The sequence below is a fragment of the Ascidia mentula genome, chromosome 1 (assembly GCF_947561715.1).
Source record: "Ascidia mentula chromosome 1, kaAscMent1.1, whole genome shotgun sequence".
In the NCBI taxonomy this organism is placed as follows: domain Eukaryota; kingdom Metazoa; phylum Chordata; class Ascidiacea; order Phlebobranchia; family Ascidiidae; genus Ascidia; species Ascidia mentula.
Window position 1 is genome coordinate 19,746,787 of NC_138566.1, and position 21,823 is coordinate 19,768,609.

General features: G+C 38.1%; 2 protein-coding genes across 4 annotated transcripts; one reads left to right on the forward strand and one right to left on the reverse strand.

Moving 5' to 3' along the window:
* Positions 1 to 405: 405 nt before the first annotated feature.
* Positions 406 to 4,867, forward strand: LOC145906072 (SH3 and PX domain-containing protein 2B-like). Of its 2 annotated transcripts, XM_082993463.1 has the most exons (15): positions 406 to 432; positions 503 to 609; positions 736 to 816; positions 951 to 1,103; positions 1,271 to 1,359; positions 1,420 to 1,442; positions 1,521 to 1,661; positions 1,761 to 1,883; positions 1,955 to 2,072; positions 2,504 to 2,598; positions 2,886 to 3,118; positions 3,298 to 3,605; positions 3,749 to 3,882; positions 4,026 to 4,114; positions 4,308 to 4,867. In XM_082993463.1, exons 2-15 carry the CDS (start codon positions 535 to 537, stop codon positions 4,569 to 4,571), a joined length of 1,926 nt encoding a protein of 641 aa, XP_082849589.1. In that variant the 5' UTR covers positions 406 to 432; positions 503 to 534; the 3' UTR covers positions 4,572 to 4,867. The 2 variants fall into 2 exon arrangements, with proteins under 2 accessions (XP_082849589.1, XP_082849582.1); XM_082993456.1 differs by having other exon boundaries at positions 420 to 609.
* Positions 4,868 to 5,382: 515 nt separating this feature from the next.
* On the reverse strand, positions 5,383 to 19,878 carry LOC145896521 (uncharacterized). 2 transcript variants are annotated; one of them, XM_082985109.1, is made up of 52 exons: positions 19,738 to 19,878; positions 19,041 to 19,195; positions 18,765 to 18,820; positions 18,615 to 18,708; positions 18,401 to 18,556; positions 18,021 to 18,154; positions 17,869 to 17,951; positions 17,639 to 17,713; positions 17,444 to 17,566; positions 17,220 to 17,371; positions 17,048 to 17,106; positions 16,885 to 16,990; positions 16,359 to 16,514; positions 16,178 to 16,302; positions 15,991 to 16,067; positions 14,930 to 15,052; positions 14,432 to 14,580; positions 14,273 to 14,328; positions 14,057 to 14,165; positions 13,834 to 13,989; positions 13,574 to 13,692; positions 13,375 to 13,460; positions 13,089 to 13,249; positions 12,910 to 12,965; positions 12,751 to 12,850; positions 12,402 to 12,554; positions 11,799 to 11,917; positions 11,658 to 11,734; positions 10,990 to 11,037; positions 10,724 to 10,878; positions 10,534 to 10,589; positions 10,331 to 10,430; positions 10,108 to 10,260; positions 9,741 to 9,868; positions 9,520 to 9,605; positions 9,335 to 9,445; positions 9,157 to 9,201; positions 8,952 to 9,088; positions 8,753 to 8,811; positions 8,568 to 8,673; positions 8,222 to 8,377; positions 8,028 to 8,158; positions 7,879 to 7,955; positions 7,778 to 7,807; positions 7,314 to 7,425; positions 7,138 to 7,249; positions 6,762 to 6,988; positions 6,407 to 6,570; positions 6,287 to 6,353; positions 6,161 to 6,204; positions 5,865 to 6,026; positions 5,383 to 5,451 (listed from the first exon to the last, which is right to left on the reverse strand). In XM_082985109.1, exons 1-51 carry the CDS (start codon positions 19,802 to 19,804, stop codon positions 6,004 to 6,006), a joined length of 5,409 nt encoding a protein of 1,802 aa, XP_082841235.1. In that variant the 5' UTR covers positions 19,805 to 19,878; the 3' UTR covers positions 5,383 to 5,451; positions 5,865 to 6,003. The 2 variants fall into 2 exon arrangements, with proteins under 2 accessions (XP_082841235.1, XP_082841234.1); XM_082985108.1 differs by having other exon boundaries at positions 11,799 to 11,912; positions 12,397 to 12,554.
* Positions 19,879 to 21,823: the final 1,945 nt, after the last annotated feature.

Sequence of the window (21,823 nt, forward strand, 5' to 3'; positions counted from 1 at the left end):
TACCGGCCGCATAGGCCAGGGCTTAGAAGGCTTAATGCGAAAGAAAGACTGGTTGCGCGTGTCGTCACTTCCTCTCTGTCGCTCCCTCTCCTTCTCACTCTCCGCGTGTGCACCACTTCCCCTTGCAAACTGAATTACAGCACTCTGACATATACAGCCAACTGGAATCGACTTTTGCTCTCACTTTGCGCAGCATTTCGATTAAAATCCATAATAACTGTGTGGCCTGTCCTAATAGAAGCTTTGAAGTCTGTCCGTAACCCATGTTTGCCTCACTATGACTGTAATCCAGCCATTGTTGTGTGACGCACACGGAGGCGAATTAAGTTCAGCTTCCGCAACACTACGTAAGCGTGACTGGGCTTCAAAAGACCGAGCATACCTGGTATAGCATGCATTGAATCAACTTCCTGCTAAGCAACTGCATACTGCGTATGTATGTCCTGTCGTTATTGCTGCTGGTGTGTTTGTGTCCTAATTCGCATTTTCGGTTTGTCAACAGCGGTATTGTAATTCAACAGTGAAGTTACAAGAATGAGTGTCAAACGTACGTTGCTCAGCGTCAACGTAATAGATGTGGAGAAAAGGAGAAAGCCATCAAAGCATTACGTATGCGGTTAAAAGTTACATTGAGGCCGTGTTTTAAGTAATGAGTGCTTGTTACCTGATGTGTATATCGAGTGATTGGAAAGAAAATTGAGTAAATAGCAGCTGGAGACATGCATTCATTTTTAGGTGTACGTTATGAATGTGTCGTGGAGCGATGGAAACCTGTGTCGCATTGCTCGGCGCTTCAGTTCCTTCTTCGACATGCACGTCAGTATTCAAATATAGTTTATGACATGGAAATGTACAACTTGGTTTAAGACGACAGTAACACTACAGCTATATACAGTTGTGCATTCTGTACCGTGTAAAATGCTTGGACGATGCAATCCGTTATTACGCAGATGGCTCTACTGGATAAGTTTCCAGTGGAAGGAGGTCAGAAGGACCCCTCAAAACGTGTTATGCCGTTCCTCCCTGGAAAGCTTTTCTTCCGCCGTTCGCATACAAGAGATGTTACAATGCAGAGATTGGGAAAGATTAGTGAATACTGCCAGGTAGACTAAACATGTTTTGATAATTAGCGTTTTTTTTACTGATAGGTAACTAATTAAAAAATAATATAATTTTTATCACAAAAATTGATATAAAAACGGTTAAATGAACATTTCCAATGCACTCCTTTTTTAATTCAAGTTATTCATCCGATCTGGCTTAAATTTAGGATCTCACAAAGCTTCCCAACAACATATCTCAGTGCGACATAATTATCAACTTCTTTCAGTCGAGTGTCGACGACGAAAAGCTAAGAAAGTAAGGTGGTCAGAACTGCATGGCAAAAGAGTTACCCTTAATTTTTGTGATTTTTTGCAGAAACTCTGATTCGGAAACAAACGGTAAATGCGATTTCGTATATTTTGGGATGTCATCCATGCTGTGTATTTATATTAAATCACCAACCTTTGTTCACACAGAAAAGCCTGAAATTCGGAACATTACGGGACCGATTGAGACGGAATCTTACATCGCCATCGCAGATTACAAAGCCGAAGCAAAAAACCAGATCAGTATGCACGTGGGAGAAGTGGTTGAAGTTGTAGATAAAAGCGAAACAGGTGAGATTTGCTATTTCTGCAACACCACTTATTGATGACATATTTGCCTTGCTATACAGTTGATAAGAAGTTCAAATCGACTTTCTGTTTCGCATGTAGGATGGTGGCTGGTTTGTAATTTATACGATGCAAATGGTTTTGTTCCTGGCGCCTTCCTCGAGAAACTAGATGGAAGCCAAGATGACAACAGTCAAGAGGATGATGATGAGGACAACGATATAGGTAAACAAAATATGGTCCATATAGAGCTATACAATATAGGTCAAGCTAAGAATGAAAAACTCACTTAAAAGGTGGAATGTACGTGGCAAAAGTTTCGTACGATGCTACTTCCCAAGACGAACTGAGTTTTCCAGCTGGCGCTTTACTGGAGGTTGTGCAAAAGAGTTTTGACGGATGGTGGCTAGTGAAGTAAGGTTAAAATACAAGTTTAGCAATTTGAACTCTTTCCTGTTGCTTTTTGTATGTTTTCCTCTCAGATATATTTTGATTGGCCGAACATGAACAAGAAACGTTCCACATTTTCAAGTTAGATAAACAGCAGACGAAAAATTTCGTTTTCTTTCGGCGTCTTTTTGTATATATGCGACCAAAATAAAAACACTCCGCAGAACAAGTCCCGAAGACAAAACAAACCACTTCCTGGTTTTCATTGACACTTTATAGCCGTGATTAATAACGTATTCGTGATAAGCGCATGTACCACCCTTCGAACATCTTTCGCTACCCCGTTGGTGCATGGAAACTAAAGCGAAGATAATTCTTCTGTATGCAATGCAAAATAAATAGTTGTTTCGAAACTTTACTAACATAAATCCAGTAAATAAAATTGCGACTTATAGAAACAACAACTCTGAGGGTTGGGCCCCGGCTTCTTACCTTGCAAAAACCGATAGAACAAGGTCTGCATCGACTCCACCACCGCGATTTGGAAACGGTATTCCATATTTTATTGTTACTATATAACTGATGTTTGGGGACGGGGGAAACACCCGATCGCAAATGAAACTATAGTGAAAACTTTGACTCAACAGACGCGTACACAAAGTGCAATAGTTGGGAAACCCGGCTTAATCAACTGCTATATTTTCGATGTGCCCACTAGTTTAGTTCAAAAGTTAATTGTTTTGCGTTAAACCCTCCTGTGTTGCGAGATAGGGTTAATATGTGCATGACTTTGGCATTGTAAGCTTGATTCAACCACATGAGAAACTATTCCTTTAGGTTTACCGAACCCTGTGGCTGGGTTTGCGACACTACAGGTTAACAGAAAACTTCCACCAAAACGCAACACGATAAGTCGCAAACTGAATGCGGAAACCAGAAAGGAGGCACTGAGGAGACTCGACACTTTCGACGAAGTTACGGAGGAAGAGAGACAAAAATATGTCACATTGTTCAAACTCGACAACAAAATAGTGGACGGACTGAGCTTCAGTGCCGGGGAAGTGGTGGAGGTAAAAGGATTTGCAAATGATGTTGATTAAAATCATGCCTAGATGGCGACAAAAACTTTAAAATCCTTGGTTTTAGCAAACTTAATTATACAAATACTTTTCTCTGGTGGTATACGTATCACATTTGTTAGAGTTCATCAAGCGGGTCAAAAAATATGGAAGCGAAATATATTTCTTAGGTGATAGAGCAGTCCGACAACGGATGGTGGTTTGCTAGTCTTAATGGGAAGGAGGGTTGGGTACCAGCCAACTACCTCGGCCCCATAAAGGAAACTGATGGTTCACCAAAACAGAAAAGCCCACCTCCTCAGTCAAACCTCAAACCCTGGGAGAGATTGGCGTTAACGGAAAAAAATCAAAAGAAGGAGGAAGTGAATCCTCCACGAACAAAAGCGAAACCTGAACGACCAAAGGAGCCAGAAAGGCCTGATTTCAGTTCGTCGCGATTTCCCCCTGCTAGAAAAGATAAACCTCCAATAAAAAAACAGTTAAGTGCATGGACTCGATTTGCCGCCATGGCGGCCGAGAAACAATTGCCCTTCTTTTGCCGAACCGACCCAAGATATATTTTACTGTTAAATACTACTTCCCTGCAGAAATGTTTGATTTTAAAACCAAATCCTTTTACAGATTTGAAATTAAGTCAGAGATGTTGGCAGATGTTATAAAGAATAAGAACAAACCTATTCCCTCAACCAGTTTTCCAACAAGGCCAGCTTTGGAAGAGCCCGAAGCGCAATATGTAGCTATGGTTAACTACGCAGGTATTTGTGCTTATATTTTATTACTGTGTGATCATCTCGGATTATTATTGATCGAGAGTAATTAAAGACTTTTTAAGGTTATCCGTGCCTGGAGTGTGACAAAATCTTTTCTTCATAACCCACTTACGCAAACATGTATGCAGGAAATCGCCCAAAGCGTTTGGAAGACGAGGCGTGGTTTAAAGACATCGGACGCGTTGAGGCAGAATCATCATTAAAAGCTGAAGACAAGGTTTGCCGAAAAGCTGTAATTTTTTCTCAAATTTTTTGCACAGAACAACCACCTCGTAACTCTTATCTTTAGTGAAAATATCAGTAAAATTGGCTAAATTTGTTTCATATAAACTGCTATTGTATACCTGGGATTGCTACACTTTGTGGATAAAATAGGCACATAAATACGTCAAAGAAAACCTGTTTTAAAGGAGGGCTACTTCATTGTGCGTCGGAGCAAGTCGGGCGGAAATGCAAACCCTTACTCCTTGACTCTTTACCATCGTCGGAACATCTTTAATTTCCACGTAAGACGAAGACCGGACGGTCGCTATGCCACTGGAGTGTTCAGTGAGGGAGAGAAAACATTCGCGAGCGTACAAGACCTTGTACAGTTCTACCATGAGAACACTCTGGTAGTTGGTGATGAGACGAATATGGTAAAACTAAAGGGGACACCCAATGATTACTTGTAGTGAAACAGAACTGCCAAACATTCGATCTCTACCAATCTTTGATTAAGTGGCTGTGCATACAATGCAAAACCGATTTTCATTTCCAGATATTCTTTACTTTGCAAGGAGAATTGATTGTTTTGAATATTATATTATGCCAATACAAATTTGGGTGAAGCGGTAAAACCTGCACTAAATTTTTTGGTAAATCCCACTATTTCACAGTCAAACAGTGTTGTGCCGTATAAAGGTAAATGCTGCTTATCAGAAGTTCCTGATTTCAATAGCGTGCCGTTTTCAATGCTGTTATTCGAATAAAGTCCATACACGTAAAAAAAAGATATAACATTCACTGAGGGCTGCAGACAGAGTGTACACTGGTCGTTTGGGCACCAAACGTATTGCAGCGTACAAATAGATTTCCCAGTCGCTGCTTTGCTGAAGCTAAGTCTGCTTGCGTGTTCTTGCTGAAGACTACTAAATTTGAAACTCCGTGGCAGACTTATTTATGAATGGAAACACACATTTGCAGTGCCAGGCGGGGTAAAGTTTAATTTGTTCCAAGCGCGTTATAGTGACTGAGCGAGTAACTTCTACAGCGTGTCAGTTGTTTAGTTAAGTGACTGAGACTAGTTGGAATGCAAAGTTAATGACAGAGAATGACAGCGAATAATGACAACGAATCCTAACAAGGAATTGAGACAGACAAAAGTGCGAACGGGTATTTAAGTTACAATGAAGAAAATGGTCTGTCGTCGAGCCGGATGCCAGAAGGCTGTGCGATTTCTGCCGGAAAGCCAAACACCGTCTGCAGCCTTCGGTCCGTCTGTGTTCCAAATGTGTGAAGAATTAAGTAGGGAAACATGCGTGTTGCCACAGAATCGACGTTGAATATCTAAGGCTGTTAAGCGATTGTTAATGCTTAGAGATTAGCCCAAAAATAATGGTGTTCCATGCATTTGTTTTAAGAGACTACCAAGTGTTGCAACAAAAATAAAAAATAAAAAAACCTGGCCAGTAAGACTGTTCCCTTAGTTTTTTAGAATCTAGCCCTCTGGTTGGCATTGCTTTCTAATCAGCTACACCAATTTCCTATTTTAGTATTAAGTATTAAGTGAAACTAACAGAAGTTTCAAATTGCAGTCAGCTGATTTATTAGTAATCGTGAAAAATCGATTTCGCCTGGACGGGCATCCCCAGTTTCTGCAAACTCGAATTTGCAAGTAAACACAGAAAGCAAAACCGTTTTAAAACAAATCCTGGGCCAGTACTATACACATATCCCGTCACAAATATTCCAACCTTCTGTACTACCTTACACATTGGTGATGTTTATTGCTGTTTTGCCACCTCGTAAATCTGCAAAAAAGTACATGCGAAACGATTGCAAATAAAAACCACCACAAGTAATATCATCGCGGCGAGTTTTTTCAGTTTCTATGCTTTGTGCTGATTAGTCTCTGCGCATCAGTGGCCCTGAATTAATAAAACAAGTTAGTTTAAGTGATGTTTTAGAAAAGCCAAACAAGGCAAAAAGCTGAGCAATTGATATATATAATATATATTGGTTGAAAAGTTGCACAGAATTTATTGTAAAACTTTTTCTTTACCTTCGATGCCCAGTTGATAAGGACTGCTGGTTGTAGTTGTAACCCTACAGTGTTACGATGAGATTAAAAATGAGTACAATACAAGATTTAAATCATTGAACAATTACAAGTAAAACAACAAATTACCCCTGAGCCTCTCCAAACAACAGTCTTTCAAAATCTCCAACAGCCCAAGATTGTGGTACTTGGTCATCTGACATAAAAAAATTGATTTCAAATACAGTTTTTAAACGCTTTAGCACTTACAGTTACATATGGTAGTTTTTATCCCTTCTAAAGTTGTGATAACCACGTTGGCGAGATTCTTTATATACACTCTTGTGCTGTTATAGACATTAAGTCGGGAAACGTCGAAAGTGCATCGGCTTCTCGTTGTGTTAACAAACCAAGTTCTTAACTTTTCGAAAGCCCTAAAAAAAGAATAGCATGGTATAACCACTGGGTCGTAAAATAACAACAGACCTTTGTGTAAAACTATCGAACAATGATAATGAAAATATATCAACACATTATAAGAAACATGAGAGGATTTGCAGAAAACATTTGTGGGAGTATATGGACCTTGACGTGCGACTTTTAAAGTTTAAAGCACAGTACTTACGGACACACGTCTGCAGGCCCCTTGGACCACAGGTACGCATACATAAACTCCCCAACTTCTTCCACCAAATCGTCAACGACACCATTCTCACAAATTCCACCCAGGTCGGTCTCAAGGGCGAACGGATAGTCAAGTTTAATTGCGGCGTGGTAGCAAAACGTATTGAGGAAGTTGTTTCGATCGTACTGTCTTGCTGACTGGATATTGCGCAAAAATGCGATCATGGTCTACAATACAATTTAATGCAATTTATTAGCGGTGGTCAATTGCAATAAGTAGGTAGCACATGAAATATAGGAACATACAATTAATGTATTTCATTTTGAAACATTAAACCAAGTTTGCAAAATACAAATATTATTGTGCTTAAAAAAACCTGAGATCGAATGGGATGAATATCTAACAAATCAAGGACATTTTCCCCAGCTCCCATACGACATTGATACAATTGAAGAGCGACACAACGGAAGAGACGGTTCAGCACGGATCTGGCAACAGAAAATATGCGTATATAGTTTGGGCGGCGAAAAACAATGGTATTAGCAGGCTGACCTGCAAATTTCAGGACCATTGTATCGTCTGGCGGGTGTGCGAAAAATTGCATCACATCTAAAAACCGAGTTGACTGCGGCTTTCGCCGAGCAGGATGGGAGTAGGGGCACATCTTTTTAGATAAAACAAACAAAAATCATTTGTTAATGTACTGTTTATGGGTCACTACGAACGGCGTAGCAAAAAAGGACAAAACAGAAACCTTTACGAACTGGTCGTAATATTTTTTTGTCGTATAACGCTGAAGTCAAGTTATTGTCTAGTTTAGGAATTTTTATCTTTCGTAGTCTCATTTGTTTCAAGCTCATTTTTTTTATTGGAAGATTTTATTAATTGAAAGTTTCAGTTGCTTTGTCCTTTGTAGTGCTGCACAATTCATGACAAGCCACTTGACAAAAAAAGAATAAATATTTTGATAGCCAGAGCAGGGGGGAGTTTTAACAAAAAATATTTGTTTGACCAACCTGACACGGTACTTGATTTGATCGGTGGATCTGTAACGAATACGAATTTAGTTTTTAATGCATTTAAAGAATAATGATTCAGCATAACAACTTTGTTTTACCTACGGCATTGGATACCGTATTCATCATATTAATCATTGTGTCCCGTACAGTGTCCCGAGAGATTTTTCCATTCGATCTTTCAACAAACACACAATTAAAAATCTTTTCCTGTTTTCATTGTGAGCAATTCAGAGTTCGATACACTCACCGCGATAGCAGCGTGTAGCCCATAAACATGCGCTTAGGGCGGCCGGAAAGACGAACCGATGTTTTCATTCGATCACGGCTGGAGTCGAATTGAACAAGTTCGAACTGAATTCGAGTGTTTAGATGCCATTTCTTCAAAAAACGTATTATTGTGAAATGAATAAGTATTTATCCTGCAATAGCAGATTGCCACACCTCATTTGTAATAATAAAATACACTTCGCAAATGGCAGGGTCAGCTGTTCCGTATATTTGAAAGACGTGAAACTGAAGTGAGAGGCTGCCGTTGTTAATCGTATCGCCAAACACTTCATAGTTGCCGGAGCCGTCCGCACCCGCAAACCCTGAAACCTTGCATACAAAATTATTGTTAGACCAAGGTACCGTATACCCAAAATTTAAGTTAACAATAACTGAACGATTTTTTCTAACTATTGATGGCTATAGCTTTAGCCAACGCTGACAAACATATTTAAATGAATTGTTTATTATATCATATATAACAGTTAAAAAATGCATTTCTTCAAATTTTTTTGCCTACATTCAACCGAAAATCAGCAGTTTCCGACAACTCTGTGGAATCTTTGATCCAAACCAATGTTACAAAAGGGTGGATCGCAGAAACGCCTATTTCATAGCTTTCCGTTCTAAACAAAAAAGGTCCTGATAATTTTGGTTTTGTTCTTGAACATATTTTACGCAAATAAAATTTTTATGGCAGCTTACACGTTTGTGGTATTGTACTTGAGAGATTGGAATTGTTGTCCGCCACTGCTGAACCATACCTATATGACATAATTTGTGATCAATCCCCGGTAATTTTGATCAAAATCAGAACTAGGGAAATATACTTATGTATATACTGTATATCTGGACGTATATCACAGAAATATTTATATCAGAGAAAAAATGGTTCATATTTAACCTTGTTTCCAAAGTCATACATATCATTGCCACCATCCCTTATGCCGTATAACCCGCCATCATATTTGTAGTTGTAGAAGCTCGGAATGCCGGATCGTACGTTGTTGCTCTCGCCAGCAATTGCACGAAGTGCAGTAGCTAAAACAAAAATATGTTCACAGAGGCAGTCTTTAAAATAAACCAGCAAAATGTAAGACCACAAAGACCTGTTATTCCCAACATTTCTGTAGTTTCAGAAGTTGTCGTGGGTTCTAAAACAAAAAACGCCATTGCTTTTGTACAATTTTCTTCTTCAAAGGATTAAAATGTTTAAAGTTGGTTGCGGACAAATTTATAGTTTCCCTCATTTTTAAAACAACTAACTTCAGTAAAAACATTACTTACCGATTGGAAGAGTAGTAGGGCCATAAGTAGTAGTAACATTAGGACTAGCATCCGGCAGGTCTATGGTTACTGTAGTGCCTCCGCCTTCTCGGGGACTCTGGTCAATGGTTTCTTTACAAATATATGTTACCTTGGTTGACATCTCATACTTTTACATTCACAAGAGTATTGAGAATTATTTCTACCTTCACCAGTCAACGTGGTCAGCAAATTTTGCATTGTTGTTTCAATCTCGTATTGCGTGATTTGACGCCCTCGTCCCAGAAAAAAACTATACACCAATAAAGTTACTAGATTTCAATACTCACAAAACTATTTCCAAAAACATACTTACCTAGGTCAATGCAACTGATGTAGTCTTGGGGTATTTTTCGGTTCAACAAACAAATATACAAATTACACTTACGAGGAAAGTAACGTGTAGCCGAATACAACATTTTTGGCAATCCCTGTTAGCCGAGCTGTACTTTGAAGAGATCGCCTGTTCCTTATTGGTGATGAAAACGTAAAAGTTAGATTCCGATGATTCTGAACCTAAAAAATGCAAGAAGTATAAAAACAATGAAGATGAAAATATTTGTACGCCGGAGTCAATCAATCAGACACCGAATAAAGGCGATTATCGTCTTTGTTTTTCTGAAAATATGCCAACCAGCATGCGAAAGGACGGCGGTTTCATTTTTTTTGAAACATGAAATTCGTTTGATCACGTTCAATACGCTTGGAGAGGATTGAGGAAAATTGATGATGCATCGAGCCAAACATTTTATCACCTGATATAAGTAGAAATAGACCTCACACACGCTCGGATCATTTGCTCCGAAAGCTTGAACCCCTTTGAAGGATAGGATATGGTTTTCACTCCGTACTGATCCGTTGAAGTCCTGTATGAATCCACTACCATCTGCTCCCAGATTCGAACGAACCTTTTTGCATGACCCAAGTAAATAAAGTTGAAGTTTTTGTAATTAAATTAACAAGCTTGGAAATCATCACCTCCAGAGTGTAGGTTTCTGGGTTTTGATCAGTTGAGTTGATGTGAAACAAAGAAACAAACGGATGCAAAGCGAGCGTTGAAAACGTGTAGTCGGAACCACTGTGTACAACAACTTGACTTGGTTAGTCGGACGTTCGTCAAACAATTTTTAAAATTTAGAACAATTTAGTTAAACTCTGTTGAACGCCTGTTTTTAGCTTACTTGTATGTGCGATTGTATTCAGCCCAGGTCCGAATACCTTTTGCGGTGAAGTACACCTAAAAATGTAATAGCTTCATTTATTAAGCAATGTTTTAACGCTTTGTTGCACAGTTTTAAACGATCTCATAAGTCAAATGTCATGTCAAGCAAGAACTTTATAATGTCGTTTTATATATGATAACATTTGTACCTTATTTCCACCATCATACATATCATTCCCTCCGTCGTTAATTTGTTTTACAATCCGTGAGGTGACATCGTACCGATATCGGTAAAAGTTTGAAATGTTTTTTGTCAAATCAGCATTCCTCAGACGCCTTAGTAATGCTTGAGATTCATTGGCAACTAATCGAAAAACAAAGTTGTACTAGTCATATCTTCAAAATCGTGCAAAAACGAGACAAAATCGTAAGAATCACAAAGAAAACTAAAAAAAAACTAAAAAAATCCACTAACTGTTGGCGTCCATTGGGTTGCTGGTCGGTGTAGTGACGATATTTGTATCTGCAAAAGGAATTTTGACATTTTAGCTTGATATTTCATTTTAACACACTTTCTTTTAATTTGGCATAAACAACTATATGTTTGACGATTTTGATATACTATATAGTAAAAGGTAATAGGTTTCAGTCTAACACAGCACCAGTGAATATAAATGGAGGCGGTACAAAACGGAAAATATTGGTGTGGTCAACTTAGTCCTAATAATTATAGCAAATTGCAAATGTAATTTACTCCCAAATTTTAAACAGAGATTGCATACATCAAACACAAACAATTTTACCTACAACGACAGATAAATAGAACGATGTCATTACAGGAAAAATAAAAGCCGTAATTTGCAGTGCAATAGGTGTTTGATGACCAGAATCAATCTGCTGCGTGCAGCGTTGGGTTTGCGTTTAGTTACGTGTTATCTTTACAGCCAATATGAATATTTGGATTAACTACTCGGATTCGAATCTAGTAAATTCTGTGTTGGCACATCTCTAACAGCTATCATTAGTCAAAGTGTGTATCTTGTTACATTATAAAAATACTGAACACTTTTTAGTGATGCTAGCATGAGGTACAAGTTGCTTTCAGATAAACGATTTTTATTACCTTTCAAATCGCCCACCTACCATTGCTTATCATAACCGCCAGAAGTTGTCCCATGGTTGTTTCAAGTTCTATTTGGGAAATTCGTGTTCCTCGAGATCTTCGGCACAAAGTCACATGGGTTATATTAATGCGGTTATGTTGGAATTTAAAAGGAAACTTACTTTGATAGTAGGGTAAACCCGAAAATCACATCGTTAACCCTTCCTCTTAGTCTTGCCTCGCTTCGTAAATTTTGTCGATTACGTGTGGGTGATAAAAACGTAAAGTTGAGATTTCTTTCCTGAATATCATATGTATCTAAATATCTTGTGAGATATTCGTAAATTAAACAGCACATTGTTCGAAATACGTGTTGGTTCCATAACATAAAGTATTCTCAATATTCTGCTATTTTTGCTGCCAGGCATATTAATTAATCAGAATTGTTCTGCTGGCACTTAATTTTCTAAAGTGTTCATTTGAAACCGACGTTTCGTCTGCATCCGGCGAGATTTCCTCAGGGTTATGTCTACAATAATGCATCAAGCGCATAAACACTAAAAACGCAAGAAAAACGTAAAAAAAACACAAGAAAGAGATTCGATAACATTGGCACCACTTGTATCGTCACGTATTCTCAACATGATGAAATTTCATCTGACAAACTTAACTCCGTAAATTGTAATGCGATGTTCTTTCATGAAAAAGTTCACAACATGAAAACGTTCCATAACTTTAAATATTGCTTTGTGACATATTTTTCCCGTTTAGAGTTAACACCTTACCTGCGATACGTAGAAAAATACTTCACAAACACTTGGATCGCCTGCGCCAAATACTTGAATCCCCTCGAAATGAAGTGTGTGACCACCAAGACTTATTGAACCGGAAAAGTCGTCTATGCTTCCGGAACCATCGGCACCAAGGTTAGATGTCACCTGCAATAAGTAACATTAATACATTACGATTTGCGTGTCTTGTTCAGTACAATTAAATCACGGATACGGAGCAAAGTTTGGTTCTTCAAGAAAAAAGTTAAAATTCTGAATTCGTTAAATTTTGGTAAAGCTCCGCACATGTAACTGATGTTTAAACTTTTCACATGCAAACATGACAAAAATAAATAAATCTTGCCCGAATTGAGTAGTTGCCTGCTTCTTGCAAGGTTGGATCGAAGTGGAAAAATGCGAAAAAGGGTTGAATGGCCAGCGAGGTAAAGGAATAGTAAAATCCGCTATTACATAAGTCAAAAATTAGATAAACATTTACTTAAAACTACAAACAAGCACTCACTTGTATGACTTGTTGTAGGTTGCCGTTCTTTCAACCCCGTTCACAATAAAAGTCACCTTTCAAAAAATATTTGGTTGCCTTGTTTTCAAATTCCTTTTGCATGAAATGTATATTATTTTATTGCTATTCAAAAATTATTTTGACGAACAATATTAATCACTCGGATAGATGTATTTTACCGTATTTCCACCGTCATACATGTCACCCCCTCCGTCTGAAATCCTGTCAATCGGCGGTGAAGTGTCGTCATAGCGATATCGATAGTAGTTTGTAATGTTTCGAATTACGTTTGATCCTAAAAGTCTGTCCCGCAACAAATCTACCGTTCTGTTTTTCCTATCTGCACAGTTAAAGTAGTTTTGTTTTATGTTTGTACGTCTTATGTTGAGACAAATGGCTGAACTTAAACCAAGGTTTCTATGACTTTTTTTTCCATCAAATACAATTTTGCAAGCTCTAATCTACCCCTCAATGTATCCGTTGTCATTAGAATCAGAACACTTTCCATGGTGTTTCGTATCTCCCGATCAGATAGACGATTTTCGTCTGACCTGCCACAAAATTGAAATACAATTTTACTGGCCCTGTATTGCTCTTTAAGTTCCAGAAAACTTTCTGTTTGAAATAATAGCACCCAAAGACATTGAACCATATTATAATGTACCTCGATAAAAGGGTGTATCCTAAAATTGCCTTTTGAAATTCTCCGGTTAAGTTGACGTAATTTTTCATTTCACTTCTGTCGCGTTGTGGTGCTGAAAATGTTAGATTACCGCTGGCGTTCTGTAAAGTAAACTCATTTCTCAAAGAAAAACGTTTTTTTTTTAGAGAAAGTATTTTTGGACACTTCAGTGTGTTGAAATGTACAACTAGCTGTTTTTGTGGTAAACTCTACAAATCATTAGTTAGATAAATGAGCCGTACCTGGTATATATAGAAATAGACTTCGCAAACACTAGGATCACCGCCAGAATACACTTGTGCCACGTAGTAATATAAACTGTAACCCTTTTCTCCAGACACAGAGCCAGATGATGTGCGAAAGGTTCCGCTTCCGTCAGCTCCTAGGTTTGAAAAGACCTGCGAAAAAAATACGTTGCTTTTAACTATGGAAATTTAACTATGGAATGAAAAATGAAAACTTTACTTGAATAGAATAATTATTCGATTTTCTTTGGCTTTGTGTTGTTTGGTCAATGTAGAAAAATGCAGTAAATGGATGCTGAGCGACCGATGTAAACGCGTATCCAGTGTCACTAAAACAACAGTTGTAAAGTTTTTGAAATGTACACTTCTTTTTCTGTTTATTTCATTTCATCATTGTTTTTAAAAACGAACCAAAACGAACTACCTCAGCACTTACTTGTATGTTTTGTTATATTGAACAAATATTTGTTTCTTGTTCACAGTAAAGTAGACCTTGAAACATAAACTCATAACATTATTTGCCTTTATACATTAATGTAAAAACACGTATCCAGTTCGTATACATAACGCGCATTTACATTTCCTTGATTCTTACCTTGTTTCCGTTGTCATACATATCATCTCCACCGTCAGCGATCATGTTGTTGCTCGAGGAATCATATTTATACAAATGGAAATTTGTAATTGATAGCATTAGGTTTTGATTGATCACGCGCTGTCGAATGTCATTTGTCTTTTCAAGCACTGCGGTGTAATAACACAATGGTTGGTAACAGGTCGCCGAGGAGGTTTGTTGCTAAAACACTTGAAATAGGGCAACATGTTTGTTTCACTATGGAGTCTTGCACTACCAAATATATACCACATAAGTTTCTAATAAAATCAAAAGTGGCTTTGGTAAAGCATTGGGTCAATGCAACAAAATTTGTCTTGTAAATGATACACTGTCTTATCGAATGTATGCAGTGATTCACTTAAACCAAACTTGGCTTGTGGTCAATATAATCTTTTTCAGGTTTGAGAAACTAAATTACTTTCCAAGCAGTTATGCTGTTTGAGAATCATTTATCAATAAACCATGAGTGTTACTGACTTCGGTCATGACGTAGCGTTACTTCTCGAGATGAAGTTGTGTAAGTCATTGTTTGTGTTGCAGACGTTACACTCGGCATAGTTGTTGTACTGACAGTAGCTGTCGAATCCACAGTTGTTGTTTCTACATAATACCGAAAAAATAAGAAACATTGGCAATATCCAATCATCTAATCATGTCAATAAGAACGTGTCTACTAAACAAAAGATTTATGCAAAAATTTTTGTCAAAATCAAACGTATTTGTTGTGTGAGTTCTATCCGGGGTAGCAAGCATTGGGTTATATACCAAAAAATTAAAACATATGATGTTTTCTAAACTGAGTGATTATAGTTAAACACAAAGATATTCTTGTAACTTTTACGAAATCTCACTGACTCTCTAGATCCACTGGCATGGAGGTCCGTGCAGATGCGTTAGTTGTGGTTTTCAATGTGTTTGCAATAATTTATGCAAAAGACAGATACGAACTATCATCACAAAAGAACTATTGTGTTTTACAATAAACACCAAATCTTCCAGACGTATAATGACATCGAAGGGAAGCGGAGATAAAAACCTACTTTTTGGAGCGCGATACGAAAAAAAAACCTCGACATATAGCGCATGGATTTTTGACCAGCTAGTGCCAGGATAGGGTGCATAAAGTCAAGTGCAAGACCATAAACTACCAAGATTAACAGTTTTGTAAGACTGCTTTACCTACGTATCCAAACAACGCATGCAATGCAGTTATTTGTAATCTGCATGCTGAGATCTGTACAATTTTGCTCTTATAACTGTACCACAGCATTTTAGCAGTGGCCATGCAAACTGTGTTCACATAGGCGGCAAACACCTTATCCAAGATGATAGGACAATTGCATTTACTTGTCAATGTCAAGACGCACGTCGCTTATAGGCATGCGGTCGCAGCAAACAAGTTTCCCTGTGTGCCGCCGAAAACGCCTCAGGGCAAGGCATCTATAATTCCATTTATGTGCGTGCGTGGGAGGCCAAAATTTCCGCTGTTTTTCCACGTTTTAAGTTAGAACACCGGACGTTGTTTCATAACTACTTACCTTCCCCTGATAAGACATAAAAGAATCTGCGCATGACGGCGTTCAATTCTTCGTCAGTTATGACGTCATCGGGGTGTCTGCGAATGTTTGAAACAGCGTATATGTCTTTGAACAGTGGATTTGAGAAAAGTGGAAAATTGTTATAATTTCAGGCATATAGAACTTCGCCTTCATATGGATGCTTTACCTAGAAAGCAGTGTGTAACCGAATATGGAAGGTGGGCCGTTCCCAGCTTGAACAGTTGCGTTGTTTCTAAAGATATTCCTGTTGCGCGACTTGATTTCCAAATCTATTTCTGTTGCTTGGTTTCCCTGCATGAGACAATAAACTTGACCAATATTGAAAAATCATGTGCAAGTTACATCACCTGTTCGGAAAGATAAAAAAAGATTTCGCAGACGGTTGCATCGTAGGCGTCGTAAACTTGAACTGCTTTGTATGACAACCTAAAGTTGTTGCTGCTTATTTGTCCTGACGAGTTTTTCATCCTTCCCCTTCCATCAGCTCCAAGGTTTGAAACAACCTGCAGATAAATAGATTACTTCAAATAACACTAATATGTTTCGATGATTTGTTACTGCGTTGATTCAAAGATAAATTTTATACAGGGAGGAGACCCCGCACGCACTGAGGAAAAAGTTGTCTGGTAGGTTAACACGAGGGGATGCGTGTAAACATATGGGCGAGTTACCGGGTCTCCCTTTTCTCCTGAATAAGCAGAAAATTCAAAACGATGTAATCTCGACACGGTACTGTTTGTCGATAACTGGGCATTGGATTTGGTAATAAAAGGACTATGAGAACATACAATGGCTTACATAATAATTTGTTATATAAATACAATTTGCAAATTAACAGTTATTTCTTTATGGCTTATCACATGTTGTTTTTACCTCAATGGAAAAATTTCTCAGACCAGCACCTTCAGGCCTTGATTCGATGTTAAACAAGGCAGTAAACGGATGGGTTGCGAAAGACAAAAACCTATACCCTGACGACCTGCAATCAAACATATATTATTTTGCACTGTGCAAACTGCAATTACGGCTAACTTACATGTATGTGCGATTGTAAACCACCTGAGTCAAATTACGTCCATCCACGCTAAAGTACACCTGTAGTAAAAAGTTTCTTTCTTCAGTTTTTTTTTTACTCTCGCAATCGACATGACATTACAATATTGGAGGTTAAAAAGTTAGCGATAGGAAGTGTAAGTACAGCTATTTACCGAGTTTCCTCCGTCATACATGTCGTTCCCGCCGTCGCTAATAGAAGTTTGCACATCTCCTGTTCGGTAAACGTAAAAGTGAAAGTTTGCAATGAGGTCACTTAAGCTGGCTTCACTCAATCTTTCCATGAGGACATCCCGTGACATCGAGGCTAAAAAATCATGTAAACATAAAGTTTGCACTAAAACTGTGTAATGTTTGTCGCAAACAAAAAACAAAATACCGAAATAAGGGGTTTCTGCAGTGACAGCGACCGATGTTACTTGAATTGTTGATAAATTTTGCGTCGCCGAAACATCTTCGACCGTGGTAGGAACAGAAGGAACGTACGGTGAAGTAACTGGGACTGCGTACATCAACATAACCTTTAATAACCATTATGGAACCTTAAGCCATAAGATCAATGTAATGAAAATACCGGATGCTTGTGTTGTTGAATTAAGCAACGTCGCTGTACTCGTTGTTCCCATCTGAGTTGTTATAGGGGAGAATGCTTTTCACATAAAGTAGCACAACACAGATTTTAAAACTTTTGCAGGATGACACTTGTCACAAACATTTCACTTGATTGAATCCGAAACTTTTTTAATGTATAATTCCACTAATTGCTTTTACACTTGTTAAATATAATTTTGATTGAAATCTTACGTGGAGTTTGCGGAAAAAGGCTTTCTACTATTACTTTAACTGCATTTAAGATCTCCGTTTCATTGAAAGATTGGGGATTTGCTCTGAACAAAAATTGGGGTTTAAATTATAAATTTTTTGAAGAATTAGAATTGGAAAAACATCATTAATACTTCGATAAAAGGGTGTATCCAAAAACAACGTTGTTGATTATTTCGCCTGAAAGGATGCCCTGTCTGGACGATGCTCCTTTATACGAGATTGTATCTTCGCGAAGAAGCAAAGTTGTTTCAGGATATGTAATCTGCTGAAGTGTAATAAACCGGTGTTATCCTAATTGTTCCAATTATGTCTACATTACAAAAAGACGTTTACTTGTAAAATGGCTGGCAAAAAGTATAACCTGACTTTATGTTTGTTGGCAAGTGATTTTATGGAATGTTTTGGTCACAACGTATACGATCGTATATACTGCAAATTTAGTACATATTTACCACTATGTAACCAAGACCATACGTGTGTATCCTGCACATGTACATACATAGTAACCTACTGTAGGACTATCCATGTTGACAGAAAAAAACACTTCGCATGTAGATGGTTTTCTTGCACCGAATCGTTGAAACCCAGCTACATCTACGATCAATCCAGATATCGAAAAACTTCTTGTGGTAATCGCTTCTTCATCAGATACATGATTGGACACAATCTAAAGTATGGATAAGATAACTTCTACGCACAAGTTGGGTTAAAACTAGTTTAGTTACTTCGATGATGTATTTGCTGCTGTAGCTTTTCTCAATCCACCATAGAGCAACAAAGGGATGGGAGGCAACCGACGAAAAAACGGAATTATCAAATCTAATTGAAAACAATGATTCAAGCATTTAACAAATGCCAAACTGAAACCTTGTCACCTGTAAGTTTCTTGGTACACCACGTCCGTCACAGATTTGTTCGCGTAAATTCTAATCTACAAAAATAAATCAAATTGACTATTTCCTGCATGTTATTTGCATTACGCATATAAGGCGCTGATAAATATTTGCTCATTTCATTTTGGCTTCCAAAAGTTTTTTTTATGCTTAGTAATTAAAAGCCACGACAGGACGTTCAATTTTATGTCTTTTACAGATCGAAGTAGCAAGGTATTTACAGTCCTATAAGCCACTGCATGGTTTGCAGCTGCCTACCCTGTTCCCGTTGTCAAACATATTCAATCCTCCATCGATGATACTTCGTAATTCCGGGTCATCGTAGGTGTAGTTATGAAAGTCCGATATCTGGCTAGTAATTTCGTTTGTATGTGCGGCAATGGAATGCAGAGCATTAGTTATGTTGAAGGAATCTGTGACAAATATATCTAGCATAATTTTGTGTCAAACGCAACATTTAAAGCATGAGCAATTGGCACAAAAGTAGTATGCACCTTGACATTCAGAAATATGTTTTTCAAAGTTTTATTAAAATTTATCACGAAATTTAGCGTTTCGCACCTCAGCAGTTGCCAAAAACATGTACATGATATAGTAACACTGAAAGGTGTTTAATGAATGAATACTGGATCAATTTAAAACAAAAAGTCCCTGGCAGGCTGTCGATCGCTCACCGTATCGATATAATTATATATTAAATTTCATAAAGCAATCTGTGGACAGCTCAGATGGTTTTTTTATGAGAAAAATATATTTGCCTAAAAAGGCATCAAAAAGGCAAACAGGCATTTAACTGATGATGCCTTTTTAGGCAAAATATATTTTTCTTATAAAAAAACATCTGAGCTGTCCACAGATTGCTTTATGAAATTTATTATATAATTAACTCATAAAGGTTTAGTTATTTATTTTGGTTACAAAAAATATTGCTTTTTTTCTGCGCAAGTGTACCCACCTTCAGCATTTCCTCGCAAAATACAGTTTATCAGAGCAACCACCAAGCACCACCTGGCGCAAAACATTTTGCTGCTCTCCTTCGTCAGTTACCAGAAGGGCATAGAAACAATTTTCGTAATAGGCGGATAAAGTTCTTAAACCTCGTCTACAAATATCATTCATTAATATTTAACAACAGCTATCGAATTTTGCTCCGAAAATCTCCTCTGCTAAATTTTCTCGCCGAAGTGCAAATGAAACGTGCGTGCACAGACAGTGAACTTAACTGCACTGTCACGCGCAAAACCTCCGCTGCTCACTATAATCTTTGGGCTAAAATATGCCCTAGGCCGAGTTTACGACCGCGTGCGTAAGACCGCATACACGAAAAATGTGTACCTTCTTCCTTTGCACTTTTTAGCTCAATCAAAATACCGGTTTTAAGCCAAAATGTTTTCAGCGCTGGGAAAAGTCGTTAAAATCCGCTTAGATTACGACTGTTTACGTCACTAAAGTGCATGAGTATGTGTTTGTAATACTCGTCTCGTTGCGTTTTAACTTGTGATGAGTGACTAGCGCACCTCAGGATTACTGCAGAGCTATACAATTAAGTTTCATGCATGGTAAATTGCCAATGTTCACAATGTTCACAATGTGCAATTACGTTTTTGTAATTAATGCTGGGTGAAATATCTAAGCGTTTATGTGACCTGACTTGGTGTTACGTTTGTTTACAGATGCGCAACAACCTGACTACATTGTCTAGTTAGCAAATTTTTGAAGTGATGTATATCAGCCACGATACCACTTTAAAAACTGACCTTGGTAAATTTCAAATGCTTTTGAAATCGGACTAAAAGTAAATCAAATTGCCGAGTTTACATTTAAACCGTGAGAAGCAGCAATGCAGAAGTGCGTTTTGCCGGCGGCCCGATTATCTCGTTTGATCATGAGCACGCTCATGCCTAATGTTAGGTACCGCTTATTGTTATAATTTGCCCTACGGTCTAAAGGTAGTGCTGGCTCGTGCATGAGCATATATGAGACTGCGGCAACCCAATATTTCGACTTAATATTATCGATAACATTCAATATTATTAATGAGGTAATTTTTGTATTTAACTTTATATTACAACGCTATGTCAGGACAGTAATACGACTTACATCAGTACTTGGGCCGTGCAGTTTAACTGGTGGCAACTTCCTCCTTGCTTTCAACAACTAATTTCATTCACACAGTTTTTGACATGAGCCTTCTGTGTAATCCATGTATTTTTCAAAAAAGTACGCATAAATCCCCAAATCGCTTTAACGCAGGGTAGGCCAACCTTTACGCTCTATACCAGAGATTATCAAAAATACGCATGTGTGCTAGTGAAAAAATAACGGTTTTCCAGAGGAAAGTACTTCATAAATTTTGGTCTCTCATGTCCATGGATGCAAAAGGTTGTTTCCAAATAACACTACCAAGACACAAACTCAGTGTACTTTCTTTCTATTGTTTCTTTTCGGAAGACCATGCGGACATTTTTTGTAGACTGTCCATTACCTTCACCGTGAGAACGTCAAATGAAAGTGTTCTCATGCTCCACTATGCGGACACTAAAGAAAATATCCTCTAGCACCCTTTGTGGGCGTTATGTTGATCGTTACTTCACCAATTGCAACAGTACGTGATTTACACCAACGGCAGTGCACAATGCGCGGGAAACGATGTCTTAGGTTAAGTTGTGCTACGCGCGAATGATTTGATTTGGTTAACTTAGTGTATTCATTTACGTTATAACTACGATTCTGGGATGTTTTAATGGTTTCTAGTTGCATTGCAGCCGGTCGCAATGGGAGGTTATGGGTTGCAACAAGGTGCATAAGGTGGCCACTCTGCTGACAAAAAAAAAAACGTGAACGCTCGGTTCAAAGAGCACTTCCTTTGTTAGATTTATTCGTCCTGGGGACTCTCCAATAGTTACGGTTTATTTCGCAGGTCGTCGGGATCAGCTCCAAAATTCGCTTAGTTCTAATCGTAGATCTTGTTGATGGTCGCAGATGTTGATGTTGGAAAAGGTGTACACCGCGCAGCGCGCTAACAGGCCAGAAACAACAAC